General features: G+C 42.4%; 1 protein-coding gene across 6 annotated transcripts in view; it reads left to right on the forward strand.

Annotated features, from left to right (window-relative positions):
- Window positions 1–289: 289 nt before the first annotated feature.
- Window positions 290–25,310, forward strand: part of amd1 (adenosylmethionine decarboxylase 1) — a 43,841-nt gene continuing 18,820 nt past the window's right edge. The window contains exons 1-2 of one of the 6 annotated variants that reach the window (XM_080192909.1): window positions 290–665; window positions 17,687–17,773. In XM_080192909.1, the coding sequence (XP_080049035.1) occupies window positions 559–665; window positions 17,687–17,773 (194 nt within the window). In that variant the 5' untranslated portion in view covers window positions 290–558. Of the gene's footprint in view, window positions 666–3,463; window positions 3,485–3,504; window positions 3,525–7,160; window positions 7,304–17,009; window positions 17,491–17,686; window positions 17,774–25,310 lie in introns of those variants that run through there. The other 5 variants (XM_080192914.1, XM_080192913.1, XM_080192912.1 and 2 more) reach the window with 5 other exon arrangements.

Below are 25,310 nucleotides of genomic sequence, written 5' to 3' on the forward strand. Positions count from 1 at the left end.
GTCCAAGCCCTTTACTTTTTCAGGGAAGAAGAGAGAAGGAAAAAGATGATGGTGCTTTTTATTTCCTTTGTTGGTGATTCAGTTTATTTTTCAATTCGAAACTTGCTTCACGCGCGCCCTTCACCAACGGTTTCTTCCCCGGGGCTCGAGGCGGCTGAGCGCGCGGAGCGTTCCGTTCGGCTGGTGACGCCACAGACGTTCCATTGTGTCGGAGCGACGAAGGGATGGGGGCGGGGCGCGGCGGAGGTTATAAAAGGGTCGGACGGCGCTCGGCGCGCTGCTAGTCACAGTATGGCCGGCGACATTAGCTAGCGGTCGCTTTAAGCAATTCTCTGTGAAGAGGGATTGGATTGGGGGCAACATATTCTTAAGAAAAAAGCAAATAAATAATAATTAAAAGAAAACAAAATCGGACTGCTTAAGAACCCACTAAAACAGAGCAATTGAAACTAACTTATTCTTAATTAAGCTTTTACCAGAAAAGGAGGGGGGGAAGTTTTTTTTCGGGAGGAGGAGGAGGGGGAAAAGTTTTTTCCCTTTTTTTTCGTTTGTTTCACGATGGAAAACGGTGCACACTTTTTCGAAGGGACCGAGAAGCTGTTGGAGGTGTGGTTTTCTCGGCAGGATTTGTGCACGGGATCGGGAGACCTCCGGACCATTCCAAGGTAAAGACTCTCAGAGTCCCAGCTTGGGCGGGGAGAGGGGTCAGTATCATCAGGGGATCAGTGTGGGGAGGGAGAGGGGGTCAATATCATCAGGGGATCAGTGTGGGGAGGGAGAGGGGGTCAATATCATCAGGGGATCAGTGTGGGGAGGGAGAGGGGGTCAATATCATCAGGGGATCAGTGTGGGGAGGGAGAGGGGGTCAATATCATCAGGGGATCAGTGTGGGGAGGGAGAGGGGGTCAATATCATCAGGGGATCAGTGTGGGGAGGGAGAGGGGGTCAATATCATCAGGGGATCAGTGTGGGGAGGGAGAGGGGGTCAATATCATCAGGGGATCAGTGTGGGGAGGGAGAGGGGGTCAATATCATCAGGGGATCAGTGTGGGGAGGGAGAGGGGGTCAATATCATCAGGGGATCAGTGTGGGGAGGGAGAGGGGGTCAATATCATCAGGGGATCAGTGTGGGGAGGGAGAGGGGGTCAATATCATCAGGGGATCAGTGTGGGGAGGGAGAGGGGGTCAATACCTGGGGCCCAGCTTGTCTGTGGGGAGGTGGTCAATATACCAGGGGCTGTGGGAGATTAATATCAGGGCTCAGTTTGGGGGAGCAGGGTTAGTATATCAGGGACCCAATGTGTGTGGGTAGTTGATATATCAGGGTGTCCTGTGTGTGGATGGTTGTTTAATATTAGGGGTTAAGTATATGGGTGGGTGGGGTTAACATATCAGAGGCTCTGTGGATGGTGGGTTAATATGTCAAGACGGAGTGTATTGTTAAGGGCTAAAGTGTATTGCTACAATGTTAGGAGCCCGATGTGGGTTGGGAGGGTTAAAATATGTCAGGAATCCAACCTGTGGGGATTTATTAATGTAAAGTATCGATATAATAGGATCCCAGGTTGTGTGTTGGGAGGGGATTATTAATGTATCAGGAGTCCAGTATGAAGGGATTTAATATAATGTCAGGAGTCCAATGTGTGTGGGGAGGTTATTAATGTATCCAGTGTGTGATGGGAGATATTATATCAGGAGCCCAGTTTTTGTATCGGGTGTATTCGTATACCAGGGAGTTTTAACATAATATTTGGGGGGGGGCGTGGAGAGAGGTAGCTACTCTTTAATATAAGGAAATGCAGTGAGATTCATTAACAGCAAGTCCACCATTTCATGTGGAAATTTTATCTTGAGCCATGCCCCTAGCAGTAAAGGGAGACTGTAACCCCACCCATCCCCAGTAGGCAGTAATAAGAAATGCGCCACCAAGACTTGGGGGCTGTGGGTTTTTTTACAGTCGTGTCCCTTTGGAATTTCCATATCTAAGCGAGAGTGTGTTTAGGCATTTGTACTGTTTAAGTAAATGTTGGTGTGTCAGTAAAGGGAGGTTACTGACCATTGTAATTTGAATGGAGATGCAGGTTCACCTCCTGTTCGAGGCCAAGCTGCCTCATGGCGGGACTCGGCCCAATTTTTGACGCTGTCGCCAGCCTGAATTAATGGTCTGTGCTTGCACAGTAGTATTTTACTATCCAGTAGTTTGATTTCTTTAGAACTGCTGGTAAGGAGATGTAGGCGTGCGTGCATGTGAACCAAAAATTGCCGTGTGATCAACAGGTCACCTTTAAAGCCCAGCTCTGAATCATTCTGACAAAATTTGGGCCAGGAATCCGGTCCCACGCCCATTCCGCGACTCTAGTTAGTTTTTACTAGTTTAAAAGTTAACATTTCACTCCTTGGCCCGATCCCCTTCTCGGCGTGTGTCAGGGAGGGGAGTGGGGCGAACTGTGCGAAACGAGTCTCTGCTCCAAACACAAAGATTAATTTGTGGGGTTGTATATGGGTTAGCGAAATCTACTCCACGTGTGTACAGGATTTTTTTGTTGGTGTATCGGTGAGAAGATTGTAATCTTAAACCAAGTTTAGTTAGCAGTGCCATGTCCTATCCAGCTTTACTCTGGACTTGTTGAGAGGCAGGCGAAAATAGGCGGTTTTTTTTGGTGAAAGTAGAACTGATGGACTTTTTGGAGGTAACATGTTTTTTGATTAAAAAAATTACGGATAATCAACAATTTATACACAAGCTTTTAAATGGCTGTCTCCATGTTACATTGAGAAGGGGTTTTATCTCCACCTTTAAACTGACCTATGTGAAAAGTCCATGTCTGACATGAGGCAGAGATTCCCAATCCTCGCTGCTGCTTCCCAATCCAACGTCCCTCGGTGTTTGCAGTTTGGTGGGAATCTGGCCATTGCTTATCCAGAGGCATTGGCTTTCGGCAGCTTTTCTTCTCTTTGGCGGGCACATCACGTGTTTCGCCCCTTTTCAGCCACAACCCTCCTTTATTTGAGGAGTGTGCTATTTGCGCCTTTTCCAGTCAAAGGGCAACCACTGCCCGCTCTCCGGGAATAATTAAAAAAATTGCATCTTTAGAGAGCAGGCGGTGGGAAATGAGGCAGCAGATGTTGCCCGGGTTTGGGAATCTCTGCCCTCCCACGCTTCCACATGTGTGTGTACGTATATACATACAGAGAGCGAGATTACACTCGATTAACCTTTCCCGCAGTGCTGAGTTCTTGTCATTCCACAGCTATGGATGGCGCCCTCAGCACTGGGTTTTCCTTGAGATCGCCATCAAAACTTATTGTCACCGATTAATTATTCGCTTCCTGCGGTTTATATACTGTAGGCAGAAGCAGGAAGATGAAATTTGAGACGGGATTGCTGGGAGGGCAGGTGGGGGCGATCAATGCTTGGAAGACAAGTTACTGGCAGATTTTAAAATGGACGCAGCGTCAAGATTGTAATTTGAATGTACTGAAGGTATAAATATGGCACCACAAAGAGTCCCGTGAAGTGTGAGGCAAAACGTCTTTTTGCTGCGCAGTCACTGATTCTTTAAAGCTTAAATTGTAGAAGTTTGCACCATTGGCTGGACACCTGTTTTTTAAATGTTTGGTGCTTGTGCATTGCATTTGGAAGCAATTAATCCCAAATGATGTTGGGTTAGGTGGATTACTTATGGTAAATGCTCAGGATGAAGGGGATAGTGTGAGGGCAGGGTGGGCATGGGTAAAGTGTTCTTTCAGTAGACCAAATGGCCTTGGGCACTCTGGAGGCTCCGTGGTAATATTGCTGTCAGAGATAATCAGTGTTGCTCATACTTTGGCATTCATGCATTTTGAATTGTGCCACTTCATTGCTACTTTTTAGCAAAGCGTACATATTGTGTTTGCTTAGATGAAGGGTCACCCAGTATTAGCTCTGTTCCCTCTCCTCATACTGTCAGACCCAAGGATTTCCAGCATTTTCTGATTTTGTATCAGATTGCAGCATCTGCAGTAATTTGCTCCTATCTTATACGTCGTCTCTTGAATCATACTAGCTAGTCTGATCTCTTTGAATTAATAAGCAAATGTCTACAATTGCTGATTTATATATTAAAAACTCAAGAGTTGGACTGTAAGACTTCTTGTTCAAAGTTAATCATTGTTGTAATTGGTATTAATTTCACGAATGCTTTGGTAGTTAGCTTAAGTGACCTGTTTATGTGACACTTATTAATGGTGTAAGAATGCAAAACTAATGACGCAACTTATTGGGCTGACATTTGTAGGGTAAGCCTGAGTTGAAATGATGAAACATTGAAGCTTTTGATGATGTGGACCAGTGGTTTTTGTATTTCGGGGGAGCCATTATTCCATCGACAGTCATAGAGCGATATAGTGGAGAGCAGGAGTAAACCCTGCCGGAGGGGAGACTCCAGTGGGCTCAGAGATTTTGGCCCTGACCTCACTAATGGAATGTAAATTGAGATTTAAATCAGCTTTGTGCAAATTCCTGGTGCAGCACTAATGACCCAAAGAAAACTTGGAGCTGGAGACAAGCAGAGGCCATGAAATCTAGTGGGGCTGGATGGCCTACTCCTGCTCCTATTTCTTATGTTCTTATGTCCTGCTAAACAGCTTCTACTGATGTCTCCTGGCTTGAGCAGTGCAGAGGACTGGGAGAATTGCCCACACTGCCTTTCTCTTTGCTGGTTGACATTTAAAGCTTGTATTGTGTTGGTAAAGTCACTTGAATTCAATTTATTTAGTTTATAAAGATTTCAAATTATGAGAAGTAAAGTAAAAGTTTATTTATTAGTCAAAAGTAAGGTTTACATTAACACTGCAGTGAAGTTACTGTGAAATTCCCCTAGTCAACGAACAAAAACAGGCCCTTTGGCCCAATGAGCCTGCGCCGCCATTTTAATATTACCAGCCCCCCCACCCATGACCCTTATCTATTGTTTTTATGGCAATCCGCATTGAGGGCAACTAATTTAGGGACAATTTATTACTTCCAATCAGCCTAATAGCACATCTTTGGGGTGTGGGAGGAAACCAGAGCACCTGGATAAAACCCACGCAAGCACAGGGAGAATGCGCAAACTCCCACAGACACTGGCCCAAATCCACCAAACAGTGATAGTCACTGAGCTGTCGTGTTGCCCAGCATCTGGTCCCAGTTTAAGCACACACTAATGACATGAAGCACTAGGCCAATCTCGAACATTCGAGAGCAGCCCAAGTACGACCCATCGCATGTATGCCTCTCGTTGGACAACAAGGCGGACCGACTTAAAACCTGTGAATTAAAAGAGAAAAAACATTATTATCATACCATATCCTTTTACATTACCAGGGACGTCCCACTGCTAATGAACTTTATTTAAAACAATCTCCTATATCCTCCCATCTCCAACCCACTCGTGCCTGTCTAAGTTACTCTTAAACAACTCCAGCGTGCCTGCCTCCACCACCTTACTTAGCAGAGCATTCCATACCCCCACTACCCTTTGTGTGGAAAAACCTCCCTCTAATGTCTGTGTTACACCTCTCCCCCCTCACCTTAAGCCCGTGGCCACTCGTACTATGTGTCTCTAACGTAGGAAATAGCTTACCTCTGTTTACTCCTATCTATCCCCTTCATAATCTTATATACCTCTATTAGATCCCCCTCAGTCAGCGTCTTTCAAGGGAAAACAGCCCCAATTTGCTCAATCTTTCCTCATAACCCAGTCCTTCCATACCAGGCAACATCCTGGTAAACCTCCTCTGCACTCTCTCCAGAGTCTCTGCGTCCTTCCGGTAGTAAGGCAACCAGAACTGGACGCAGTACTCTAAATGCGGCCTAACCAACGTTCTATACAACTGCAACATTAGACTCCAGCTCTTATATTCTATACCCCGTTCTATAAAGGCTAACATACCATAGGCTTTCTTCACAACCTTCTCCAGTTGTACTGCCACCTTCAAAGACTTGTGCACTTGCACCCCCAGGTCTCGCTGCGTTTCTATACTCCTTATGGGCTTACCCTTTATCATATAACTCCCCCCTACATTATTCCGGCCAAAATGCATCACCTCACATTTATCCAGATTAAACTCCATTTGCCATATATCTGCCCAATATACCAGCCTATCAATATCCTGTTGTATTGCCAGACACTGCTCCTCACTGCCCGCCAATCCAGCCATCTTGGTGTCATCAGCAAATTCGCTGATCACACCACTTACTCCCTCTTCCAAGTCAGTTATATACACTACAAAGAGAAGAGGTCCCAGTACTGAGCCTTGCGGCATACGACTAGTGACAGACCTCCAGCTAGAAAAGGACCCCATCCACTACTACTGTCTCCTCTTAGCAAGCCAGTTCTCCACCCATCTAGATACCTGGCCTCGTATCCCATGAGCCTTAGTCGCCACAGTCCAGCACCTGTTTGGGTCAATGCACCTAACTAGCATATCTTTCAGAACGTGGGAGGAAACCAGAGCACCTGGAGGAAATCCACACAGACACAGGGAGAATGTGTAGACTCCACACGGACAGTGATCCAAGCTGGGAATTGAACCCAGGTCCCTGGTGCTACCGTGCCGCCCCGTTCTCATTTTTTGAAAAGACGCTCTTGCCTTAATATGCTATACATATTAAGGGTGACAAAGTGGTTACCATGCTGCCTCACAGCTCCAGGGACCAAGGTTTGATTCTGTCCTTGGGTAACTGTGGAGTTTGCAATGCATGCCAGCATGTATTTGCTCTGGGTGGCCTGGTTTCCTCCCACAGTCCAAGATGTGCAGATTAGGTGGATTAGCGCAGAGCTGGTAAATGCGCAGAGTTGCAGGACAGGGCAGAGGTGTTTTTGGAGAGCCCGTGTAAACTCGATGAGCTGAGAGGCCTGTGTTAGGAATTCTTTGGTTTTCTGGTAAAAGTATTTTTAAAATTTAGAAACTGCCAATGGATGGGGCATATATCAACCCAGTCAACCATGCTTCTTTTTATTCTCCTTATTTACATGACCTTTAAACTACTAAGTATTACTGACACACTCATTGCCTTTGTCACCATGCTTGTTTGCTGTCCAGTCTGGGTGAACCACAGATTTTTCCATTGAAATTTTCACACATTTCACCCCTCTTTGCAGGCTGAACTGACTATTGACAATCCCAGAATCCAATTGGACAATGAGATCTACTGGCAAGAGTGTTCCCTCAATCGTACAAATCGTCTGCATCCACTTCTGCACCGAGCTCATCTGCTACGATACTATCATTTCCAGATTTGACTATTCCAGTGCACCTCTTCCTTCCCCAGAGAGCTGTAATTTAGAATGCTTAAAAGAATTGATAAATCTTTTGGGTATTAAGGAATATGATAGCAGTGTCAGAAGATAGTTGCGGTAGTATATTAGACAGTTTGTTGATAATGGGGCAGATGGTTCAAATGGTTGCTGCCAGCAACTTATGATTACTCAACTGAAGGTTTTGAAATGTATTGCCTGTCTTTTAAAGTAATTTTGTAGAGATTAGAGGAGAGATTATTTGGCTAACTGAATGCTGTGAATTTGTAAGATCTGTGCTCAGTTCCTAACTGAAAGGTCACACGACACCAGGTTACAGTCTAACAGGATTATTTGAAATCACAAGCTTTTGGAGCGCTGCTCCTATGGCAGGTGAATGTCAGTTTCTAACTATTGCAGTTCCATAAGAATGTCAGCTCTTGAAGCCCAGGGTTTTGCAAGAGACTGAGACCTTAGTTTAATCTTTAATGAAGTTTTGTTGACTTGTTCTCAGTATGTCAGCATCGCTGCCAAGGCCACTGTTTACTGTGCATTCCCCAGTTGTCCTGAACCACTACTGCCCATATAATGCAGTAGCCCCCACATGTTGTGAAGTTATAAAAACGCATCTATGCAGAGAAGGGAATCAACAAATGTGCTTTGTTTTATTTTGGCTATCAAGGAATAGAACTTTCTTTGGCAGTTCTTGTAATCTTCCACTTGCCTTCAGACAATTCGTAGCATGTTTTGCAGTTTTCTTGCCAGCCCTGCCAGTGCAATAGTGTGATGAAATTTTGACCTGTTGTACAATTTTGCCTTGTAATGCATTGGGTTACAACATGTCCGTTTGGGAAAGAGTTAATGTGTAGAGAGCGTGTTCAACATTTAGACTTTTAATGATTTATGCATGTGTGAACATAAGTGTGATCCATCTTCAGATTTCCTCTTCCTTGGTGAAACTGTGTAATTATGTGAACATCTATTAGAGTAGGCTACGCGGCCTCGCTAGTCTGCTTTACTGATTAACTATTGCTTTTTGAGCTCAATTCTTGGTCCTCACATCACATCCTGCGTTGCTTCATGTGGGAAAAGACTAAGTTGTATTCATGATAAAATACAACTTAGTTTTTTCAGTCCTTGAAAAAACATTATCATTGAGAAAAGTAAAACTTTTTCCCTTTCCTGGAATTTCCTATAATTCATTTGAATTCTAATTATTCTATGACTGTTCAATGTTGCTATTTTTCATGCAAAGCAATTGTTATCATAGGTATGCTTCTGGCAGTATTGTCCAGTCCACAGGATCAAAATTCCGAAATCCTATCTGAAAGGAAAGACACTATTCAAACACCAGTATGTATTTATTTATGGAACTGAAGTGAGAAATGTTATCAGTTGGTATGGATAATGTAATCTGTAATTGTTATGCAGTAACAGTATAATTTGGTAGTGAATTGAGGGATAATCAGATAACAACACCTTTATATGAGGGAGCATAGGACACGCCAACACATGCTCAAAACATCGCTACGTCTGGGTGTTTCATTCAACTAAGCAAGCCAGTGAGTGGGTATTTGTTGTACAATGCATGAGGAATTTTCATTCAATTAAGTATAACATGCACAAGCTGGAATCTGCTCTGTTAATTTTGCTATTGAAGTACCAAGTGATACCAAAATAATACTGAAGCTAATTACAAATAGAATATTGGCATTACTTGCATATAACCTATGGGTCGAAAGCTCGATGAAGCCTTGAGCTCAAGTAAGCAGGCGCTGAATGTCTCATTTGTATTTAATTTCCTGTCCCTACTCTTCCTTTGATTTTAACAGTATAGTCACTATTTCTACTTGTTGCATGGAAAACTCTGCATAGAAGTAAAATATCTATTGTTTCTGTCAAATTTTGAGCTGGAATAGTTAGAATCTCAAAGGTGGCAAGTGCTGTGGATACTGATTTTAATCCCTGGAGTCTGCAAACATGGTGAATGTGCTTTTAAATTAAAAGCGGAATTGCAGTGTTCTTCAGCTTTTCCTCACGTAGTGGCACAACAACACAGGTTTTGGAATCAAAACATTTCTGGGTGTGCTTCAATGTGATTGGTCCATGTACCTGTCTCCAGATGGGCAGAAATATAACGTCGTTGACTCCATTTCAAAACCAGTACATTTTAGATGGTTTTAATAAGATTTGTCAAATTTCCCTGGTATTTTTCCAGATGAATTTGATGCATAGATGAGGAGTATTAGGAAACCTGTTAGAAGATTCCTGTATAATGATGGCAGGTGCAAGTCCACAAGCTGTTGGAAGGGCACCATATCTGGAAAAAGAGCCAAGAATGCCTCCTCTAGTCAGAAATCACACTGAAGCCATGATAAGTAAAGTCATAAAGCAACAAAAAAAGTATGCTGGAAATTTGCAGCAGATCGGTTGGCATCTGGAACAGGCAAATGAATATGTGAACATCAGTGTTGTTGAGGCGAGTTGAAATTCACGAATAAGCACACATTTGTGGTTTGTCAGAATGCAGTAAGATTATTTGTAGTTTCAAACAGAAGGAATGTTCAATCAGCTTCCCTTAGATTGCTCTAAGAAGACCAACCCAAGATTCTCTAGGAATAAAAGCAAATGGTCTCATTTGCAGCATCTGTGGACAGAGAAAGAGTTAACAATTCAAATCAAATATGATTTCAGAACTGAAGGAGAGAAATGTGGTGGGTTTGTGCCATTGAATGTGCGGAGGGGAGGGCTCGGGTATGGGTGGAGGGTGGGAATTATAAAATAAGATTTCATGGAACAAAAGGCTTAGGGGTTGTTAATGGTGATAGTAAATGAAACATTGGTCTGGAGTAAGTTTAAACGTCAGAATGATAACCAGCTCCATCCAGAGACAAAAACATTATTATGACAGACGCATGGCAGAAAAAAGTCAAAAACCAAATCTGAAATTATTGCAATTAGTGTCCAGAAGGCCCATAAAATGGCTAATTGGCAGATGGGTTGTTGTTCCTTGAGTTAGCATTGAGCTTCACTGGAGCACAGGCTGAAAACAAAAGTGTTGAGCATCAGAGCAATGATGAATTAAAATGTCAAGAAACCAGAAGCTCAGGGTCCTACTTATGGACTGAGCAGAGGGAGTTCTTTCAATTTCCTCAGACTCTCTGGTCTCTTCCAAACTGAAGTCTTCTCATCTCATTGCTTTCTGTAAATCTCCTCTGGAACCTTTCTGCCCTTTAAGTTTTGCCAACAAATCTGTTATGTGATACCTTATCAAATTTCTTTTGAAACTCAATGCATGCATCAACCATACAATCCTCATCAATTTGTCTCCATGACTTCATTAAACAAACTAATCCAGAAAATCAAACAATTTTCCAGAGCTATTTTTCATTATTGCTCAATGGCACCAATTAGATTAATCCTGGGTATTGTTTCTAAATGTTATTGTGCCGAGCTGAGACTGACGCATCTGCAATTTCAGCATTTATTGTGGCTCTTACTGTTTGTATAAATACTAACGGGAAAAAGATGCTAATGACTGAATGTATTTATTAAAATTGAAATTTATCATTCCATTAAAAGCATGACCACAGAAATAGGAACAAGAGTGAAAAGTTTCCCACTCCAATGTCCTTTAATTCCCCGAAAGATCAAAAATCTATGAACCCAAGACTTTTAAGGAAAAAATGTCCTTCTCAGTCCTAAATGATCAGCCCCCTTAGACTGTAGACCCTCTTTTTGTAAATTCCCCAGCCAGGGGATACAACCTGTCTCTACCCTGACAAGCCCGTTCAGAATCTTTTATTTCGTTGTGATCACTTCTAAAATCCAGAGAATATAGACTCAGTTTTGTCAGCCTCTCTTAGGACTACCCTTCTATCCCAGGACCTTTGCTGTTCTGCCTCCGATCCAAGTATGAAGAGCAAAATTGCACCCACTTACTTCAGATGTGCTGTCACCAAAGTCTTGTGCAATCATAGCAAGTCTTGTGAATTCTTGTACTCCAATCCCCTTGCTGAGCTTGCGTGCTAACTTTACTCCTTATACGAGTACGCCCAAGTGAAATCAACATTTCAAAGTTCCATTACTTTCAAAAATATTCTGTTCTTCCATTCTTACGATTAATGTGAACAGCCTCATACTCCCTTACATGATATACTCCCATCTGCCACTTTGCCTACTTAACTGGTCTGTCTTTCTTTGTCGCCTCTTTGTAACTTCCTCAGCTTACGTTCCCACCTAGCTTCGTACTATCTGCAAGATTGGATACAATATTCTTGGACTGTTTATCTAAGCAATTAATATGGATTGTAAATAGTTGCAGCCTCAGCACTCATCTTTTTGCCACTCCACTATCTACAGCCTGCCAACTTGAAAATGCCCCGTTTATCCTATTCTGCTTTTTGTCTGAAACCAATCCTCTATCCTTGCCAGTATGTCACCCCAAATCCATGAGCCCTTATCTTGTGTGTTAACCTTCTTTGTGTCACCTTATCACATGTCTTTTGTATATCTAAGTATATTGTGTGTCTGGCTTTTCCTTTCATAAAATGTTAATTGTCTGACCATGCTATGTTTTCCTAAATGCAATGTTAAGAATTCTTTAATAACAGATTGGTGCAATTTCCTGACAACAATTGGGCCAACTGGCCTGTAGTTTGCTGCTTTCTCTCTCCTGTCTTTCTTAAATGGCTGAGTTACATTTAGTCTGTCCATCAGCTACCTCTTTTAAAGTCTTAGAGTGGAGACCATCAGGTCTTAGGTATTCAGATTTTAGTCCCTTCTGTCTCTCATACTTCTATTCTCCGTTTATTGTAAACTCTTGCAACCAGTTTCTGTATTCTTGGCTTTTTTAATCCAAGTTTTTAGTCACCCTTTGGTTTCTGAAACTTTCTTAATCCTCACCCGTACTATTGTTCTTTGTAACGTGTTGAAGAATCTTGCTTTTGACACCATGAAGGTGGCTTCCAGTGTGAAGTATGTTAACAGTGAGTCTTTACTAACAATACATAACATGTACTTATTTGCAATACATAATACAAATAGGGACTGGACCCCATTCTGGGCCTTAACCCAGTTATGTCCATCACCAGACTGCTTCTGGTCATGTGCCTTCTCACATCACTGTGAACTAAATTGTACTGTGTCCCATTATGAGCCTTTACATAATAAACCCTTCCACTACACTCCTCCTCCTCCCCCTCCAGTTAAATGACCACCAGTCGTAGCATCCCTACGGTGCAGATTCAGCCCATTGAGCCTGCACCAATAACAATCCCACCCAGGCCCTATCTCAGTAACCCCACATGTTTACCTCGCTAATCGCCCTAACCTACGCATCATGGGACAATGAAGCAATTTATCATGGCCAGTGCACCTAACCTGCATATCTTTGGACTGTGGGAGGAAACCCATGCAGAAAAAGGGGAGAACTTGCAAACTCCACACATACTGACCCAAGCTGGGAATCAAACCCAGGTCTCTGACATTGTGAGGCAGCAGTGTTCGGCCCCAAACCTTTCTCCCTCTAATGGGAGAGCACCTATGGTCATGTGGGATGATTTTATCTTCTAACTTTAGATAAACTATAGTGAGGCTTTTGCTAAGATCCCTCATGGCAGACTAGTTAACGAGATCAATGGGATACAAGTTACAGTAGCACATTGAATCCAGTGAGAGGCAGGATGCAGAGGGTGATAGTAGAGGGATGTTTCTGTGACAGGGTATCCAGGGTTTCCAGTGGGGTTCCACAATGCTTAGTGCTAGGGCCCTTGCAATTTGTGGTGTACGTTAATGACTTGGACCAAAATGTAGAGAGTATGATCAAGAAGTTGGATGATTGAAAATTAATAGGGTGGTAAATAATACAGGGGTTAGCTGTAGATTGCAAGAGGATATAAGTGGACTGGTCAGGCGGGCAGATCAGTATTAAATAGAATTCAACCCAGAAAAATGTGAGGTGATGCAATTGGGTAGGGCTGTCAAGTTAAAGGATTACCTTAGGAATGATAAGATCCTGGAAAGTACTGAAGATCAGATGGACCTTGGAATGCAAAGATTCCAGAAGTTGGCAATGTAGGTAGAAAAGGCGATTATGAAAACATATTGGATACCTGCCTTTAGCTGAGGCATGGAATGCAAGAGCCGGAACTGTATAAAATGCTGGTTGGCCGCAACTGAATTACTGTGTGCAATTCTGGTCACCTCAGGAAGGATCTTATTGCACTGGAGAGGGTGCGGAAGAGATTTACCAGGATGCTGTCTGGGTTGAAGGATCTGAACTACAAGGAGAAGTTCAGTAGGCTTAGGACTGTTTCCCTTGGCGCAGCGGAGGTTGAGAGGGAACCTGATTTTGGTGTATAAGATTGAGTGACATGGATAGGAAGGCACTTTTTCCATTAGTAGAGGGGCAATAATCAGGGGGACATTGTTTTAAGATAGAAGGCTAAGAGGGGAATGGAGGAAAAAGTTTTTCATCCAGTCGGTGATGGGAGTATAAAACTCGCTGTTTGAGTTGAGTCAGAAACTTTAATAACATTTGAGAAGTATGTGCTTCTGCAACTTCCAGATCTATGGGCTAAGCACTGGGAAAAGAGATTCATGAAATCAGATCCTTGACCTGCATAGATACAATAGGCTGAATGGCCACCACCTGTGTTGTAGCTGTTTATCAATCAACAGGAAAGTATGGAAAGGATTTTCCCCTTGTGGAAGAGTCTAGAACTAGGGGTCACTGTTTAAAGATGTCACCCATTTTAATACAGAGGAGAAGAATTTTTTTTTTCTTGAAGGTTGTGTACCTTTGGACCTCTCTCCCTGAAGGTGGTAAAAGCAGAGACTTTAACTGCTTTCAAGGCTGTGGTGGATAGATTCTTGGTAAGCAAGGGATACTAGGTTACTGGGAGTAGTTTGGATGTAGATTAGAGATTGCTATCATATCAGCCACGATCTTATTAAAGACCATGTCTGGAGGAGCAGGCTCGAGGGGCTGAATGACCTACAACTGGTTTGTATGTTTTCAGAGTTTTGCATTGTTATATCTTGTGCCTTATTGTTACAAGCTTAATGCTGTTTAACATTATTGCTATTACAATATTAACATTAATACTACCATACCTCCACCCTCCCAGGTCCTTGAAGTTAGAAGTTCAGGCAGCCTGGAGGTCTCATAGCCCTTCCGCATCTCATTGCTCTGTCTGGAAAGTGGTATGCTGTGATGTTGCTTGGTCATGTAGTGGGCTTAGAAGTTAGACTAATCTTTAGATATTGCTTGCTCCATTGCTTGATTTTAAACTACGCCTGGTTGGTTTGGTGGTGCATAGCTGTTGTTACTCTTGTCCCTTGCGGTTTAGATGAAAATGCTATTTGTCTATTTAGTGGTGTTTGCCTCCATAGACTGGGACGTTGCTAAGGAAGAGAGCACTTGTGGCTAGAAGATTGAGTAGCATGCTCATCTCTGCTTTTTATTGGTTCCAGCATCTTGAGGCTTTGGCATGCTGACTGTAAATTGCCAATGCAAGCAATGGTTTGTGTTTACTGGGCTGCTCAAACTGATCTTTCTCTGATAGCACTGCCATTAGAGATGTTTTGGTAATCTTATATGGCAGGTTAGTCTGAACGTTGGGAGCTTTTGAGGACCTGGAATTGTGATGGACAAATCCCCTCCTCAAAAAGAAAAGAGGTCGCAGGTGAAATCAGAGTCTGAATGTGTTTGAGGACTTGGGACCGTGCTATTCTGGCTGACTAACAGCAGTGGTAGTCTTGACATCTTCCACTGGCAGTACAAGATTGTGGGATATGCAGGCTGAGAAGAAAGAAGGGTTGATTGTGGACAGCGTACATCAGCTCAAAGACTTTTATGACCATACCTTAGTGGCTCAAAGATAATGCTGGAGGCTACGAGTGACTCCCACACTCCATACAGTAGAGTGTCTGTTTGAATCCAAAAACGTTGGAGCAATATTTCCTCACCTGACAGGATTGTTGTTCGGGCAACTGAATCTAATTTAAAATCAGTTGGTGGACCATTTACCAGGATATCAGCATTCCAAAACGAAAGACCGCATCTTCTGATCCCAAAAAGAACAGCTGTGCATCTTCTGGGTCTTCAGCCTTGAACTCCTGCCTTTTGGGATGTCTGTGGTGCTGATGTTCAACTTGCACAGTTCACTAAAATGTTGTAGTTGGAAGCATTAAGCATAACTCACAGGACCACTGAGCTTTCCTGTGAGGATGCTTCGTACTGCAACGCTAGCACGGTCACTCTGGGCAATTCAGGATTTGTTTTCCCTGACTGAGTGATCCCTGTGACCTGATATTTGATTTATTGTCACCTGTATTTACAGTGAAAAGTATTGTTTTCTGTGCAGTGTACAGAAAGCATACCGTAAAGGAAAGGAGAGAGCGCAGAATGTAGCGTACAGTCATAGGGTGAAGAGAAAGATCAAATTAATGCAAGGTAGGTCCATTCAAAAGTCTGATGGTAGCAGGGAAGAAGCTGTTCTTGAGTTGGTTGGAACATGTCCTCATATGTCTTTCTCCTGACGGAAGAAGTGGAAGAGAGTACACCTGGGGTCCTTGTGATATGGTGGACTGAGGATTGGTTTCTGCCCCATGAAGTGTTCTCTCCCCTTAGGATGGTCCTGTATTGTTCACATGCTTCAGACAGTCTAACTAGCTGGATACCTTGCAGGAGGTAAGATCATTTTACATTTAAATTGTAAGATGTTGGGAAGTGAATCGTCTGCAACACCCATCAGAATCTCTCAGATGATTCAGACTTTAAATTTCCATATTCACACCCTTCTGTCATTCCAGAAGAGGTTATTAATCTTAGTCAACCAGTTTCCCCAGGGAGCTGGACAATTTAGTACTCTCTTATACTTTATTGGATCACAAGCTGAAAGACTTAAACATCATCAGATTTGGCAGATGATTCATCAGTAGTTTGTTGTGCAATGATGTCTGCTATTGAAACAATTGAGTAAAGAACTTGTTACGCCTCTGATTTTTTTTTTCATTTTGAGGCCTGCAGTTTAATCCTTTCCTCAAACTCCAATTGTGTGACTGGTCAGAGCCATGGGTGAATCTCAGTGGAACTGGGAATTGGAATTGTAATCCATTTTTTGAAGATTTTAGGAAGATTGGGTACAGGTTTCCAAGATGGCGTCACCAATTACTGTTGAACAACTGCTCTTCAGCTTATGGTGGACTTCTCAAAATGGTAATGTGTGTCTGTCTGAAGAATGAACTGAGTGCAGTACCTATTGTTTCCTGGCTCTTGTATCCCTGGAGGTTTTTTCTTCTGGTTAGTTTTCAGTATCTGAAGCTTTCATTGGGAGTTTGGTTCAGTGCAGAATCCATTGACGATGTCCTTTTACTTCATATCTCAGCATTGTTGAAGGTGGGGAATTTAATCCTGAGATTGCCATGAAGAATCCTGCTTCAGGCATCATAAAGTAGGCTTCCAGTCTGGAGTATGTTAACAGCAAGTCTTTAATAACGACTTATAACTGTGTACATATTTACAATACAAGTGACAGTAGGGAGCAGAACCCATTCTAGGTCTTAACTCAGTCCGTCTCCAGACCGATCTTGGCTCTGGGTCATGTTGTTGTACCTCACTGAAAGCTGTTCTGTACTCAGAGCCACATTAACCTTTTAGGTACCAGACCCCTCTCCTACAATTATAAGCCTCTTTTAATCCAATACCAGCCATAACTTCCATAGTATGGCATGATGGATCTTTCTTGCTTAGTTTTGCTTTTTAATGAGATGTATTTTTGAACATTTTGAATTATTTCTTTAAATGTTTCCCAGTGTTTATTTAGCGCCGTACCCATTAATCTATTTAACCAATTAACCTAAGTCACTGCTCTCTTTTGTTTTAAGTGTAAGATTGTTGTTTTGGACTCTGGTATGCTGCTTTCAAACCTATTATGGATTTAATTGTATAATCATAAATTTCAGAGGATCTTTTACTCTTGAGATTACTGATTAACCCTACCTCATTACACAAAACTAGATCTTAAAACAGCTTTGTCCATGGTCACGTCCAACATGTCGTTGATTGGGAAACTAAGACAGCCTATTTCGAATTCATAACTATTCTATTTCCATTAAAGATTGTAATACCTGAAGTGCAAAGCAGACCTTTGTGGAATAAACTAAGCAGTACAAATCACCAGCTTGGATAGTGCTATGCATGTGTGTGGTATACATACAGCAGGTAATCAGAATGTTTATGGTATTCTCCATCCGGCATTAAGAGGATTGTTGTGCAATGTATATTGAAAAGCCAAATTTGGATCATCACTGTTTTGTTAGGTGAAATCTACTGGATGTTATGTAATTTGTGTAATATAAGGGTTGTTTGTTACTTTTGGAATCTTTTTCCAAGACTAATAAAAGTTTCTTTCTTTTAGGTTTGAGTGGGACAAGCTATTGGAAAATGTGCATTGTTTGATCATAAGTGTGACAAAGACAGACAGGCAAGAAGCCTATATACTCAGGTATTTGAATATTTGATGTTTTATATGAACCTTAGAGTTTGATAGGATACAGGTTGGATAACCAAAGGATGTAGAATATAGGTGAGGAAAAATTAAGGTTCTAATTTAATGTTAGGCTTTCCCTGCTTAACCTTGGCCCATTTCTTTATTTTTAGACACTCAGTTGGTAATGTTGTCTGTCGTCCATGTTACAAAATGTAAGCTTTGTCTGAAATAGTTAAAATACCAGGTCATGCAGTGAATTGTAACTATGTGAATTAATCTGAAAATTATGGGGTATGTGATCAGATGACTAACTGGGGTATTGTAAATTGTTTTAAATTGTGTGACTAGAATAAAATACATTATAGCAGCTTAGCGACATCAGCAATTTGTAGTTAGTCTGTAATTTGATTTTTTTTCAGCCAGGTCAACCGGTGATTTTGGTTGGGTGTGCTGCCTGGATTTTCAGTATTGCATTCAGTGTTATTTTATCTTTGGTAGCTGACTAACATAACTGAGTTGCAAATGATTTGCAAAGGTAGAAATTTTTATTTTTGAGCATTGAACATATTGACCTTTCTTGTAAATTGAGGTGCAAGAATTTCTTTATAGAAAGTTGGCAGCCTTGTTGCTTCCGCGCAACATGTCCTTTTATTCGCTGCATGACACTGACACTCCTTGACGCTGCACGAAAGTGTCAGAGCGATCGTGGTGATGTCACTGCGCTGGCAGCCCAGAGGCTCAGGCTTTGGAGACACTGGTTCAAATCCCTTCACAGCAGTTGGTGGAATTTAAATTCAGTTATTAAATCTCAAGCCTAAGTAATAGTGACTATGGAACCATTGTCAATTGTTGTAAAAATCCATCTGGCTCACTAATGTCCTTTAGGGAAGGAAATCTGATGTCCTTACCTGGTCAGAATTAGACATGACTCCAGACCCACAGAAGGGCCTAGCTACAAAGACTAAAGAACAAAACCAGAAGCATCACCTAGCCTTGACCCCAGCACCAGGATTAATGGCACATCCACCCCTGTCAGCCCTGCAAAGTCCTCATTAGCACCCGGGGGCATGCACCAAAACTGGGAGGGTTGTCCCATGGATCCCTGGCCTTGGATCGGAGCTGGGTCCGCTGTTACTTGTCATATTGATGATTTGGGTGAGAATTTAAGAGACGTGGTTAGTAAGCTTGCAGATGACACCCAGATTGGTGGCATGGTGGACAGTGGAGAAAGTTATCTAGGATTGCAGCAGGATCTTGACCAGTTAGATCAGTGGGCTGATGAATGATAGGTGGAGTTTAATTTGGATAAATGCAAGGTGATGCATTTTAGTAGATTAAATCAGGGCAGGACTTATTAGTTAATGTGCGTTTTGGGAGAGTTATAATAGATGTAGGAGTACATGTTCATAGCTCCTTGAAAGTGGAGTCATAGGTAGACAGGGCAGTAAAGGAGGCATTCAACATGTTTGCTTTCATTGATCAGAACATTGAATACAGGAGTTGGGATGTCTTGTTAAAGTTGTACATGACATTGGTCAGGCTACACTTGGAATACTGTGTACAATTCTGGTCACTATTATAGAAAGTATATTATTAAACTAGAAAGAGTGCAGAAAAGATTTACTAGATGCTTACCAGATTTGATGGTTTGAACTATAAGGAGAGGCTGGATAGACTGGGGCTTTTTTAGGAGGCTTAGGGATGATTTTATGGAGGTCTGTAAAATACTGAGGGACGTGAGTAAGGTTGATAGTCAACGTATGACAAGATCGATATTAGCACCATTACTGACCAAGCTGGCTGAGTCCTGAAGGATGTTGCTGCTGGACAGAATCTGCAGCAAATGGTTAGGGAACCAATAGGTGGGGGGAAACATACTTTGTCCTTGTTTGTAATGATGTGGAGATGCTGGCGTTGGAACACTCCACTTGGAGCCGGCAGTTTGCGGTGTCAACAGTAGCCAGGTGTTGTGAAACTTCTTTCTTGTGTTAGTGACCAGTGCAGAGTCCTTGTGCAAATGTCCGATCTTCATATTGAGGATACCCTGCATTGTGTTGTGTGGCATTCCTAATATTTGAACAGATACTCTGCTCTGCCATTGCCATCAAGCTGGGAATTGACCCTGGTGCAATGAAGAGTGCAAGAGGGCATGTCTGGAGCAGCATCAGACGTACCTAAAAATGAGGTGATAACTAATAAAGCTACAACATAGGGCGCCCTGATGCCAAACAACTAAAGCAGCATGCGATAGAACTAAGTATTCCCACAAACTAATTGGATCTAAACTCTGCAGTCCTGCTAGATCCAGTCATCAATGGTGGAGGACAATTAACTCAGCAATGTGGGAAGTTGCCCCAGTATGTCCTGTTCAAAGAAGCAGCACAAATCCTACCTGGCAAATTCCTGCCTCATCAGTCTATTCTTGACCTTTGGATAAGTGATGGAAGGGACCATCAATGGTGCTATTTAGTGGCATTTGCTTAGTTATAACCTGCTCACCAATGCGCAGTTTAGGTGCCACCAGGGCCACTCATCTCCTGTCTTCATTACAGCTTTGATTCAAACATGGATAAAAAGTGGAACTTCAGAAGTGTGTGTGACTTCAGGTAGCATTTGACCAAGTGTGGGATCAAGGATCCCTAGCGTAATTGAAATCAGTGGTAATGGGAAAAGCTGTCCATTGGTTGGTGTCATACCTAGTATGAAGTAAGATGGTTGTTGTTGGAGGTCAGTCATCGCAATGTAAAGCTATTGCTACTGAAGTTCCTTAGGGTGGTGTCGTGGCCCAACTATCTTCAGCTGCCTTATCAATGTCCTTCCTTCCATCATAAGGTCTTTGGTGGGATGTTCCCTGATTGTACAATGTTCAGTACCCTTCATGACTCAGATACTGAAGCAATCCATCTACGTCGTCAGCAAGACCTGGGCAAGAGCCCGTAAGTGGCTGTAACATTCACTCTGCACAAGTGCCAGGCAATGACCATCTCCAACAAGGGAGAATCTAACCATATCCTCCTGGCATTCAATGGCATTATCATCACTGAATACCCCACTTTTAACATCTTGGAGTGACCAGAAACTAAACTGGACCAGCTATAGTAGCTATGTTGTGGCCACTAGAACAGTTCAGGGGTTGGGAATTCTGCAGTGAGTAATGTGTCTCCTGGTTTCCCAATGCCTATTCACCATCTACACGGCACAAGTCAAGAGTGTGATAGAATACTTTCCATTTGTGTGGATGAGTACAGCTCTTAACACTGAAGAAGATTAACCCCATCAGGACAAAGCTTGTTTGATTAGCACCCTACCCACAAATATTCACGACCAATGCACAGTGACAGCAATGAGTACCATCTACAAGAAGCACTGCAAAAACTCACCAATGCTTCTTTGCCACCTTCAAACCCATGACTGCTACCACCTAGAAAGGCAAGAACAGCAGTTACATGGAATGCTATTGAGTGTATCTACATCACATGGACTGCAACAGTTCAAGAAGGCAATTCAGTACCACCATTTCATGGGCAATAAATGTTGGCCTAACCGGCAATGCCCACATGCCATGATCAAATAAAAAGTAGCATTTTAGGTCTGATTTTTAACATGTTCATCAAGGTGTATAGTCCTTGGACTTCAAGAGTATCTCTTTCATTTTAAATGAAGCTATTGAATAATAGGTTTGGGTACTTGAGAGTACATTTAAAATTCCCTGTTGAGAGTTGAGCTCAACTCTTGTAAGCTCCTGCTCCCCTACTTCTAAGAGCTTTGACTTGTAGTCAGGCCACATAAACAAGCCAACTCAGTAGCTACAATATAGCTGCAGCCGTATTTAAGTAATACTAGGTTCATAACTAAAAATAGGTGAAGCTTAAGGCAGCTTTGACCGTAGTTTATCAGCCATTGTTGCTGTCTAATCACTTGGCCGACAACTGGATTATTTCCAAAGTCAGTGTGTCACCTCGCCAATATGTAGTAGGTTTTTTGAGGTAATTTTGACAAAGTGTGTAGTAAAATCTTGAAAGCGTGTGGCACTTTTTGGGATATTAAAGCAAAAAATCTAATCTGGAGATTGTATCTAGACACTGGATAGCTGTATAATTTTAACTTGCATTTGAAAGCCTTCTGATGTAGTGTTCATAATTTTATGCAGAACTGATTTTCTGCTATAATTTGACAAGACTGAAATCTGGCACCAAGGTGCACTGTCAAATGGGGGTGGGAGATGTATAGTGATATGTAAATGAGTGAACAACCTTAGGCTGCATGTTGCAGCAACAAAGCTATAAACTGGTGCAACTATCAGGTATCCCCACTGCTATTAAATGTTTATGCAAAGTCTATTTTTAATTTATTTGTGGGACATGAGCTTTGCTAGCTGGCCAGCATTTACTGCCCATCCCTAGTTGCCCCTGAGAATGTGGGATGAGCTCCCTGCTTGAAATGCTGCAGTCCTTGTGCAGTGGGTTGACCAGTAATGCTGTTAGGACAAGAGAGATGTACTATGATTCTGGTTCATGTGGGTTATTCTTCCAAAAGAGAGGCATTTACAATATGACACCAAAGGGGCAATTTTCATGAATGGTGGAGATCGTGGCTCAACAATTATTTGTGCCGTTTTCTAGCTTTTGTAAAGATTTGAAAAGTATTGCAAATAGCAACAGCTTCTACATCTTTTTTTTAAATCCCTTTGACACAAACGTGGCAGAATGAATGGGAAATAAAGAACAGCAGAGACTTTGAAGAAATACTCACAGGAGAAACAAGAAAGACGTAAACAGGAGGGAGAGACTTAAAACTCTAGGGAAGCTAATGAGACTAAAGGCTGTAAGTCCTCTGGTTGGACCAAGATTGTGGTATCTTAAATTAAGTGGATTCATTGGATAGTGGATTGCTAAATTCTGGAAAGATTCCAGCAGATTGTAAAATTGCAAATGTAACATCCCCAAGAAGAGAGGAAGGCAGGCAACCATAGGCCAATTGGTCTAACATCTATCTTTTGGAGCCAGAATTCATTATTCAGGAGTAGAATCATAGAATCCCTACAATGCAGAAGGAAGCCATTTGGCCCATCAAGTCTGCACTGACCACAATCCCATCCAACCTGTATCCCCACTTATTTACCTTGCTGGTCCCCCTGACGCTGACAGTCAATTTAGCATGGCCAATCAACCTAACTCGCACATCTTAGTGTGGGAGGAAACCCATGCAGACACGAATGTGCAAACTCCACACAGACAGTGACCCAAGCCAAGAATTGAACCCGTATTTCTTTCCTAGAACACTACAACACAAACAGGCCTTTCGGCCCACAAGTTGCACCAATCATATCCCTACCTACCTATCAATAACCTCAATCTCATTAAATCCCATGTACTCATCCAGAAGTCTCTTAAAAGACCCCAACGAGTTCGCCTCCACCACCACCGACGGCAGCCGATTCCACTCACTCACCACCCTCTGCGTGAAAAACTTACCCCTGACATCTCCTCTGTACCTACTCCCCAGCACCTTAAACCTGTGTCCTCTCGTAGCGACCATTTCAGCCCTGGGAAACAGCCTCTGAGAATCCACCCTCTCTCTACCTCTCAACATCTTATAAACTTCTATCAGGTCGCCTCTCATTCTTCGTCTCTCCAGGGAGAAAAGACCTAGCTCCCTCAACTTATCCTCATAAGGCATGCCACCCAATTCAGGCAACATCCTTGTAAATCTCCTCTGCACCCTTTCAATAGCTTCCACATCCTTCTTGCAGTGAGGTGACCAGTACTCCAAGTGGGGTCTGATAAGGGTCTTATAAAGCTGCAGCATTATCTCCCAACTCCTAAACGCAATCCCTTGATTAATGAAGGCTAGTACACCATTTGCCTTCTTGACCACATCCTCCACCTGTGTGGCTGATTTCAGAGTCCTATGGTCCCCAAGTTCCTTCTGATCCTCTACGCTGCTAAGAGTCCTACTCTTGATATTATACTCCTTTTTGCTGTGAGGCAGCAGTTCTAACCACTTTTGTCACCATGTAGCCAATATAGCAGCAAAGCATTTGGAAAATCACTGCTACCCATGAGCTCTTGCCTTGTAAGAGTGTGCATAGAGTACCTTCTGGAAATCCAAATACATTACATTTACTAGCATCCCTTTATTCACCTTGCTTGTGATTTACTTAAAATGCCTGAAGTGTACCAAACACCATTTCCCTTTCAGAAAACCATGTTGGAGTCTATATAAGGTGCCGCCTAAAAGGTTATCTTAAGATAAAAGTTCATGATGTAGGGAGCAATTTATTAGCATGAATTGCATCAGGATAAATGGATCACTTTCAGGTTGACGGATTAACACTGTTCTGGGCCTCATCTATTTACAATCTATATCAATGAATTGCACGAAGGGACCAACTATTTTGTAGCAAAATTTGTTGATACCAAGAGGAAAGCAAGTTGTAAGGAGGATACAAAGTCTGCAAAGGATATAGATAGGTTAACTGGACAAAAATTTGGCAGATGGAGAATAATGAGGTTGCCCGCTTTGGTAGGGGAGAAGAGAAAAGCAGAATATTATTTGAATGGAGGGATTGCAGTGCAGAAGAATTTGGGTGTCCTTGCGCATTGATCACAAAGTTAGCGTACGCAAGTAATTAGGAAGGCAAGTAGACATTGACCTTTAATGCGAGGGGAATGGGGTATGAAAATAGGGACGTATGTTTGCAATTATACAGGACTTTGAGACTGCACCTGGAGTACTGTGAACAGTTTGGGTTCCCTTACAACAGAATGGATATGTACTTGCCTCGGGAGCAATTCGGAGAAGACTCATGCTAATTCCTGCTATATATGGGTATTGCTTGTCTTGGACATTTTAAAAGTAAGTGGTCTCGAGACAAACAAGGAAGAATTTCTTCTTTCAGGGGTTTGTTGGTCTTTGAGTTTCTCTTCCACAGGGAGCAATGGTGCCAAGATCATTGAATATATTCAAGGCGGATGTTTGACCCACAGGGGAGTTGAGGATTATGGGGAGTGGATAGGAAAGTAGAGTTAAGGCCACAATCTAATCAGCAATGCCAGCAGGAGCAAGGAGCAGAATGGCGTACACCTGTTCCTCCATTCTTTCAAAGTCCATCCAAGTATGCCCACTGGGGTGAAGCACTAAGAGCTGCAAGTGTCTGCAGGTTTTCCACAGATCATGGCAATGTGAAGAAAATGAGGGTAAAAATGTTTTTTTTCAATGAACCATTAAAAAAAATTCAGTTAAGTTTTGGGCAGGCAGTGGAGCAAAGCGCAGTGAACCTGATTCTACCAGAGTTCCATTGGGATTCAACAATAATTGGAGTACTGCAAGTGGAAGATGAAAGTGTAATTATTGTAGAATGGTGTGGCACTGAAAGAGGCCATTCAACCGATTGCCTCTGCCAGCTCGTTGAAAAAGCTATCTAATTACTGGATCGCATATCATTGTAAACTTCCCCTTTAAGTATTTATCCCTTTCCCTCTTGAAAATTATTAAATGGACGACTTCTTTCCAGGTGGTGCAATTCAAACGTAACTTGTATTTTAAAAAT

The sequence above is a fragment of the Carcharhinus amblyrhynchos genome, chromosome 7 (assembly GCF_965287045.1).
Source record: "Carcharhinus amblyrhynchos chromosome 7, sCarAmb.v2.hapA, whole genome shotgun sequence".
Lineage (NCBI taxonomy): Eukaryota > Metazoa > Chordata > Chondrichthyes > Carcharhiniformes > Carcharhinidae > Carcharhinus > Carcharhinus amblyrhynchos.